The 9869-nt window shown below is 33.0% G+C and overlaps 1 protein-coding gene across 1 annotated transcript; it reads right to left on the reverse strand.

Annotated features, from left to right (window-relative positions):
* Positions 1-844: 844 nt before the first annotated feature.
* Positions 845-1258, reverse strand: LOC145805523 (uncharacterized). The gene has a single exon (XM_082900678.1). It carries the CDS (start codon positions 1256-1258, stop codon positions 845-847), a length of 414 nt encoding a protein of 137 aa, XP_082756804.1.
* Between the last annotated feature and the right edge of the window lie 8611 nt (positions 1259-9869).

Here is a 9869-nt window from a genome sequence, read left to right on the forward strand (position 1 = left end):
AAAACATACCAAATCTAGAGATCAAGGCTCAAATTCTCACCATCAAACTCAAGTAAAGTAAATTCAAAGGAATTAACCCTTAAATCAAGCAAATCCAAAGGATTAAAGTTCAAATTCATGAATATAGTTCATTTTAAACCTTTGATTCAAAACCCTAACTCATTTGAGTGTTTAAGCTCCATTTTGAGTCTTAATTTTGAGTAATTGAAGATTTAATTCACGTGTTTTTGTTGGATCATACATACCTTGAGCTAGATCCTTGAATTCTCTACCAATTGTTCAAGTCTTCAAGCTTCTAGGTTGAATCCCTCTTTCTTCTCTCCTTTTCTTCCTTAGGTTTTTCTCCAACAAGGTTTTTGTTGAGTTATATTGACTACAAGGCTTAAGTAAAGTCTATTCCATTATATATATATACATAACTCCTTACACTTCTGACTTAACTTAGTTAAATCAAGTTTAAACTTAACTAATTATGGATTAATCTAATTAAATCAAATTAATTCATTCTGAATCAAATTTTTACCAAACCTCACACTAGGTCTTAAAAATTAGGCTGATCACAGGTATTAACTCAGTTTTGGTTTCTAATGCCTTTAATTCCTTCAAATTTCAGTTCAAAGTTGTAAATTTCAATAGATTTGTTCTACAACAACAGATAGGAAGTCAAATAATATAATTCACACAATTAAACATGCAATTTCACACCAAATATATAATCACACATAATAATAAAAGAATTAAAGCAAAATACGGGGTAGGGTTATCACAGTCTTCCCCTTTTAGGAAGTTTGGTACTCCAAACTTGTGTTACCTTAAGTCGGAAACAAATCTAGATATCGCTGTTTCATTTCATCCTCCCTTCCCACGTGACTTCCTTTCCATAATGTTTTGTCAATTCAACCTTCACCATTGGGATTATCTTGTTCCTCAACTGCTTTACTTGTAGATCAAGAATTTGAATTGGCTTTTCTTCATACACTATATTGTCATCCAAGGTAATTCGATGATGGTCAATAACATGAGAAGGATCCCGAAGGTAACTGCGCAACATCAACACATGAAATACATTATGTATTTGTTCCATACCTGGTGGCAAGGCAACACAATAGGCAACCGGACCCAATCTTTTCAAAATCTGGAACAACCGTATGTATCGAGGTGCCAATTTTCCTTTTCTCCCAAATCCTGTTTGCCCTTTCATCAGAGTGACTTTGATAAAGACATGATCACCAACATCGTATTCCAAATCCCTCCTCATTTGGTCTACGTAACTCTTTTGTCAGCTTTGGGCGGTTTTCAACCTTTGTTGAATGATCTTGATTTTCTTAGTAGTGACTTGTACAATTTCAGGCCCAAACACATGCTCGTTCACCAGCTTTGGTCCAACAAACTGGAGACCGAAATTTCTTTCCGTACAAAGCTTCATATGGTGCCATCCTTATACTTGAGTGGAAACTATTGTTATACGCAAATTTTGTCAAAGGTAGATAAGTCTCCCAATTCCCTTGAAAATCCAAAACATACATGCAGAGCATGTCTTCCAATGTTTGCATTGTTCTTTCTGACTGGCCATCAATTTATGGGTGGAATGCCATATTGTTCCTTAACTCTATTCCCATTATGTCCTATAAACTTTGCCAAAATCTCGATACAAATTTATGATCTCTGTTAGAGACAATCGAAACTGGAACACCATGCAATCGAACAATCTCATTTATATACATCGTGACAAGTTTATCCGCATTATAATTAGATTTCACCGACAACAAGTGAGCGAATTTGGTTAGTCTATCCATAAGTTATGACTTAACTTAGTTAAATCAAGTTTAAACTTAACTAATTATGGGTTAATCTAATTAAATCAAATTAATTCGTTCTGAATCAAAATTTTACCAAACTTCACACTAGGTCTTAAAAATTAGGCTGATCACATATATTAACTCAATTTTGGTTTCTGACACTTCTAAGGCCTTCAATTTTCAATTCAAAGTTGTAAATTTCAATAGATTTGTTTTACAACAACAGATAGGAAGTCAAATCATATAATTCACACAATTAAACATGCTATTTCACACTAAATATATAATCACACATAATAATAAAAGAATTAAAGCAATATACGAGGTAGGGTTATCATAACGAGCAACAACAGCGACTATCCTAAGCGGATGACGTCGAGCCTCTGCAGAAGAACAATTGTCGTTTGTTAGAGTCGAAGAACAGGACTTGGAGTTACTCAACTCCAAGCTCTTCTCTGATTTATTGCTCTTGCTTTTACTGTTACAAATTCAAAAATCAAGCACAAATTAATTATCATTACATAAGTAGAATCGAAATGAGCTTAAATTCCGACTAGATCTCCATGTTGCCGACCAAATCTGCACCAATCCTCGAAACTGAGATCGCTTCTAAGGATGCTGAGATTGATTAGAATGCCAGGAACATCAAGTGTTTGAAAACCCCAACCAAACAATGACGTTGTAGAGATTAACAGAGATGAGATTGTTGAAATTGATCGACCTAGGCATTCTCAGAGTTGTGGTGGTGGTGGTGATGAAGTAGAGAGAGATCGGCGATAGAAAGCTTATCTAAGTCACGATGAACATTTCTTAACAACCATTTTTGAGAGAGAGAGAGAGAGATAGAAGATGAGAGGCGGTGGTGGATCGATCGTGAGAAATTGGGGGGAGGCGAGGCGAGCGGTGGCAAGAGAGAGGGGATGAGAGGCGAACGGTGGAGACGGTGGTGGATTGGTTATGAAAGAGGGAGGAGAGGTGAGTGGTGACGAGAGATGGAGGATGGGAAGTGAACGACAGAGGCAGTGGTAAATCGGTCGTGAGAGAGGGGGAGAGGAGAGTGGCGGAGGCGATGGTGGAGTGACCATGAGAAATGGAGGAGAGGCAAACGATAGAGGCACTCTGCTGTAACAGTGAAGTAGAAAGAGAAAGTAGAGGGAAAAGAGAGAGAGAGTAGAGAGAGGGGGTTGAAAAATATGTGTGAATGACCGTATTAACATATATATATATATATATATATATATATATATATATAATGGGTTGTAATGCCCCGGGGAAAACACCTCTCAAATCTTGTTCCCTTATCTTAATCCACATAGATACAAACATAGATAAAGAAATAATAATACAATTCCATAACACTTCTTCCCCATTGAACTATTCTCAAACATTTCAATACGGTCAGTTTATATCCACGGTTACATTGAAACAGTTCAAAAGCTAAGAAGTTATACAAAATAACCTCAAGGCTTCAACACAAAACATCAAACAAGTGATCATTCATGCTTCATTCAAATTGCTTTCCATGGTAAATCATTAAAAAGGCTTGTCAACTTCATTTCCTGAAATGGATAGTTTTTGGGGTGAGCAGGAAGTATATTTAACAAATTATATAATTAATTGAAATACACATGATCATGCAATACAAACATTTAGTAAATTTTATTATGTATGTGTATAAATACCTTTATGTATGAGTATGAAATGAGTAAATGTAAAGGTTAAATTAGCATTTCCTGATTTCACAGGGGCGGTAAATATACTATGACATTCCAAGTAAGAGCCGTAATTCAAAATACATACATAGATATAGATTTTGTATACTTAAAATAGTCCCACATTTGCTGACTCTGGAAACGGCAGGGCGATGAGCACCTAAAAACCTTTTTCCCTTCCACATTTGCCGACTCCAGAAATGGCGGGGACATGGACACCCAAAAACATTTTTCAAAAACCATGTTTTTCCACATTTGCTAACTCCTGAAACGGGCGGGGACGTGGACACCCAAAAACCATTTTTTCACATTTGCCGACTTCGAAAGGTGGGGACGTGGACACCCAAAAACCATTTTCTTACATTCGTCCGGCGATATGCACAGACAGGGAAATTGGGCACCTTGACTCCTCGCGCGAGTACCAAATACAATACACAACTCGAAAAATCACCCGACTCACTACCCGAACTCATAGACTATTTTCCCCCTTTCAACTCCTTCAATACGCCAACATTTTAAAAGTCACAAGATAACATTTTAAAAGCTTATGGTGCATGAATTTTCCAAATCTCAATTTCCCTGTAACTTCAATGCATAATAATTCAATAGTTCACATGTCAACAATGAGATGATTTTTTAATTCATAACCATCATCATCTCTAGTTTTGATGTAAAAGTCTCAATGTCTAACTTTCCAACATCAAAGTCAAGTAAATACACTTAATTTTAGGTTCTAGAGGCCAATTGGGCAAAACTTCCTTTTTACTCTTCCAACCATTCATACACATTAATAATTTCAGTTCATAACAATCCAATAATTCATATTTCAACTCAAAGTCGAATAAACACGCCCAATTTCATGTTTCAAAAATCAATTGAGCAAAACCCCTCTTTATTGAACAAGTTTTAAAACTAGGGTTTGTGAAAAATTATAGGTTTTCTCTCTTTCATGAATTAGAGACTAATTTTCATCATTAACAACAATAATCCTCAATAATAGACATAATTTCATCCATAATCATGAATTATTGCCCATATCATTCTAAATCATTTATTAGCAAACACAATCCATACATATATATATACAAAGGTGAATATCTAATGAAATTATCACATGTGGTTCTCAAATTAAAGATATAATAAGTTAAAGATACCCCTACCTCAAGAATGGTAGCTAAGGATGAGAACTTAACTCGAAACTTCGATGGAATTATGAAACAATCTGTAGAACTCTTGATCTAAGCTTTCCTTTTCAACCTCCTTGAAGAATCTAGGGTGGTTCTAAAGTAAAAATTTGAGAAATCAAGTGTTTGGAGCTCTAGGGTTTCACATATGGAGGAGATAGAGAGAAGAGAGAAAGAAAGAATGAAAAATTTGGGCCAAAAACTCACTTTAAAGTGCCTGATATCAAACAGACCACTTGAGCGGTCAAAACTTGGCTTGAGCGATGAAAAAGAGCTCCTAGAATCTTTGAAATTCGCACAGACCGCTCGAGCGGACTTGCTTTCAACACAAATATCCAAATTTTAAACGGCTATAACTTCCTTGTTCGGACTCCGTGTTAGGTCATTCTTGTGTCCAAATCGAAGACTCGGAAACAAGATTTCTAATGGTTCTAACCTCACATCCAAATTCAAAGTTTGGAAAAAGAAATGGACAAAAGTGTGAAAACTACTAATGGAACAATTATCCGAATCAATATTTTTGGTTCAATCTTACTTTACCATTATGATGTAACCTCAATCAATGTCCCAAAATGAACCAAAGAGGCTCCAAGTACAATAATAAGAGTGTCAAAAGTAATTCCACTATTCCAAGAAGTACAAAGTGTTACATGGATAATTTGATATTTTTACACTAGCTTGTCCTTATGGACAAAAAAGTGTTTTAGTACTTTGACCTACGGACAACAAAGATTTAAATTTGAATTTTTTTGGCTTGAGCACCTTTTTCTTTATTAGCATATTTATTTAGGTTATATTATCTTTTTTATTTTTTATACATCTTTTTATAAAAATTTAAAAAGTATATATTATTCCAAACACCCTCTTAGCTACGTACCCACACGTGGTGCTCCCTTAATAACAACTTATTATGGTCACCATTTTCTCCCTATGAAATTCTCAAAAATAGACATCTCAAAAAAACATCAGATGGTTTAGTAATTTTCAAATCATTCTTCCCCTTAATGTAGTCAATATTTTAAACTTATTTTTATACCATAAATTATAAAAAATTTAAAATTTAAAATAGTACTATACAAGCAGAATTTATATAAAAAAAGTAAATCCAAAATGATGACTAAAATTTTATATTTAGATTTTACTTGATTAGATAGATTAGAAATTTTTTTAAAAAATATATGGAAAAATATAGGGATTTTTTTAATCTTTAAATTATTTTACATGATGGATCTCAAAATAAAATTTCAATACAAATTTTAAAAAATAAATATTAGAGACAAACAATTCCAAAAAAATAATCTCTTTTTATGCTGATCTCAAACTCACTAGAAAGTTTTTTATATTTAAAAAACAATTTCTAGAGAGAAAAAGTAATGATAATGAGCGTTTTGCCTTTATGAGTATTTTGAAAAGATGGTTAAAAGTTAATTTTTGATTTTTTTAAACTTTTTTGTAAGAGAGAGAAGCGAATTAAAAATTAAAAAGTGACTTTTAACCCACTTAAGTAGCGGCAAAAGCAACGGGAAAGTGTTTGGTGAGGGTAATTTGTGAACAAATTGGACCGAGCTAGGACGAGTCTTCTTTGAAAGTTGGGCCGTGCAATGGGCCAAGGAGATATTTTGTATTTCGGCTTTGGGCCAAGGTAGATACTAGGACGGTTGGATGTGTTGCTGGAATTGGGACCTTTATGGGGACAAACCTTGGTCTGACCGAGATGATAACAGGGCGATGGGCCGAACTGGGTGTAGCTCGGCAGGATGCCAACCGGTGGTAGGGTCATCATGGCTCGCCCATGTTGAGCACGAAGCCGAAGTAACTTTGTTGACCGTAGTGTCAACCGAGGTAAAGGGTTCAACCATCTCACTTGGCTTGCAGTGATAAGGGTATTTTAAGGATAAGCATTATCCTTGGGCTTAAGACTCCTAGGAGGACTCTGCTAAGGAGAGTAGAGTCCTACTAGGATTGTGCAGACCATCTCACTTGGTTGGTAGTGAGTAGAGTGTTATTAGGATATACACTCTTCACTGGGAGTGTGATTCCTAGGAGGACTCTTATAAGGAGAGTTGGAATCCTACTAGGATTATGCCAGGCAAAATCTATAAAAGCTCATAGCAGGACCTATGTATAGGTATCCCAATTCTTACTCTAGAATACACAGAGCTTATTGTCTATTGTCTAGTTGTTGACTTAGGCATCGGAGAGGTTTCCGGCACACACCTGCCGGTTAACTCACGTTTGTGTTTTCAGGTGGCAAAGTAACGTTGTTTGGAGGAGTGCAAACTTGATCAACAGGATTATACGAGAAGATTATTTCTGTGTTCGTACAGTAGGCTAGTCTAGTGAATCGAGTAGGGCACTCGACTAAAGGGGATAAGGACAAGTCGCATAGCGCAGCCTTCACCAATTTGAGTGACCAACTCATTCCAATGAAACGAAGAGGCCTCCTCAACACCAAATCCTAACATGAATACACATAATTTTTTTGGATATTAGGCCACCGCTAACGCTTCATTAAATTTATCATTAAATTTAAATTTGGGGTAAATTATAAATATACTCTTTAAGATTTAATTAAAATACAAATTATTCCTGTGATTTTTGAAATTACATTTCACCCCTTGAGGTTTCTAATTTTGTAACAAATTACCCATTTTATTAATAAATCATGAAGTCAATTAATAGTTTTTAATGATATTAGAAATATGTTTCAATTAATAATTTAGGTAATTTTATTATTGTATTAGAGAGCAATTATGAATTTTATTTTTTTAGTTAATTTTGTTAAATAAAAAATTCTGATAAGGGTGTATTTGTAATTTTCAAAACCACATGAGACAATCTGTACTTTAAGCAAACTTCAAGGGGTGTATTTGTAATTTATCCTTAAATTTGGTAAAAAAGTTTCTTTTTTATTACTTCAATGCTTTCATCAAATCTATATCAAATTGAGAATATACAAAATATTTTACCAAACTGAGGATTCTTTGTGCCTTTAATCAAATCACTGTTCATTGCCGTTGTATTTTAACCATCAGATATCTCTCCGAAAGTTCCCCGGATGTCCTCCTGGATGACCACCTCAAGGTAAAATTTTGTGAAAATTTTACACTGGAAGGTTGACCTCCTGGTCGACCCTCTAGATGACCCCATATCATTTTGGTCACTGATGTGGTTCCTTGTCCCATTGTGAGAATTTTACATTGGCCGGTCAACCGCTTTGTCGTCCGGCTGATCGACCGGTGGTTTGATGAAAAGCTAAATCCTTTCGTTGGAGTAAGTGATATCAAAGAGAGTTTTTATCCAAATTTTTATTCAAATTTAGTAAAAAAAGTAATGTACCGTTGGAGATGCCCTTACAGAGGATCCCAAAGGCTTTATTTGAAATTCAAAAATAGAAATGCTATTTATTATGTAATATGTTTATAATTTCAAATTTACAATAAAAAAGGACTTACCATATTTAAGGCTTTGGAATTTTTTTTTTTTGGCTAAAATAATCACTAAAGATAAAAAAGATTAAAATAATTAATAAGGCAAAATATCATATTCTACATATTAATCAATCAACAAATTTTTTTTTCATCTTATAAAATGCTGTAGTCAAAAAACAAAAAATCAATTAAAGTAACCAAATTTTCAAACGAAGCCTAAATATAGTTATGCCTACTATACCAAATATTTTTTATTATGAAATATTTTAATGGCATACATGTTTGTTTGGGAAGAACTTTTTTAGCTTAACTTTTTGACTTTTAAGCTAATTTAGCATTTGAGAAGAATTTTTATTTTTTATTTTTTGTGAGATAAAAAATGAAATGATTATGGTTTGAATGTGACATTTTGTCTTATTGAATTACTTAGCTTATTTTGTCTTTTTGTATTTTTTTAGTCCAAACCTAAACCTAACTCACTTGCCAAACGACGACATAGAAGTCTTCATTAAAAAAAATATGTATAAATTACAAATTCACTTCTTGAGATTTGTTTAAAATACAAATTGCTGCATGTGATTTAGAAAATTACAAATACTCTCTTGTTAGAATTTTTTATTTAATAGAATTAATTATAAAATAAAATTCATAACTGTTCTTCTATACAATAATAAAATTATATGAATCATTAATTGAAATGTATTTCTAACATCATTAAAAACTGTCAATTGAGTTAATAATTTATTAACAAAATGGATCATTTGTTATAAAGTAGAAATCTCAGGAGGTGGAATGTAATTTCTAGAATCATAAGAGGTGATTCGTATTTTAAGCAAATCTCAAGAAGTGTATTTATAATTTATCCTTAAAAATAAAAATAAAATTAAAAAATCATTGTGGTTCATCTATGCCAATATATAAAGTGAAGGTTTGTGGTGGCGTTGATACTTTTTGTCTCACAATTTTATTTCCCAAAATACCTCTATATTTGAAATTTTTCTAAAAAGAATTTGACTTCTCTCATGTGCACAATTCAACTTGAGAGAGCATTTGAGTTTAGTGGGCCCGTTGTGAGCCCAATCCCGGTGATCTAAATCATTTGCTTTTATTATTCGTTGAGAAGAACATTCATGTAAAAATCAAAATAATTGGATTTCGGTACCTATATGTTTGAATTACATTTATCTTAAAAAAAAATGGACGGCAAATATAATTTGAAGAATAACCGTCCATTTTTTAAAGACAAATGTGATTCAAATATATAATTGCCGAAATTCAATCATCTTGATTTTTTTATGTGAATATTTTTCTCAATGAGTTCTAAAAAGTGAACGATTCGGATAATTGAGATTTGACTTATAATGGGCTCATTAAGCCTAAATACTCTCTCAAGTTGGATCCCTAACATGAGAGAAGCTAAATCCTTCGTAAAAAGTATGCAAAGAAGAGGATGAGTATTGAACCTACAAAATTGAGTTTAATAATGAAGACTCTTACCACTTAAACAACATATTATATATATACATATATATATATATATATATATATATTCCTTTGTCTTTATTCTTATAATTTTAATTTTTTTCTAAATTACACACGTATCGCATGTACAGATCACTAGTACTATTATAAAAAGAATACAACTCAATTGGAATGAACAATTTTATCGCACAATGGAGTTTTCAAAAATAATTTTATGTGTTTTCAATTTGTACCTTTATATTTTTTGTAATTTTGAAAAAT

The sequence above is a fragment of the Camellia sinensis genome, chromosome 13, assembly GCF_055761805.1.
Source record: "Camellia sinensis isolate YWXY chromosome 13, ASM5576180v1, whole genome shotgun sequence".
NCBI classification, from domain to species: Eukaryota; Viridiplantae; Streptophyta; class Magnoliopsida; order Ericales; family Theaceae; genus Camellia; species Camellia sinensis.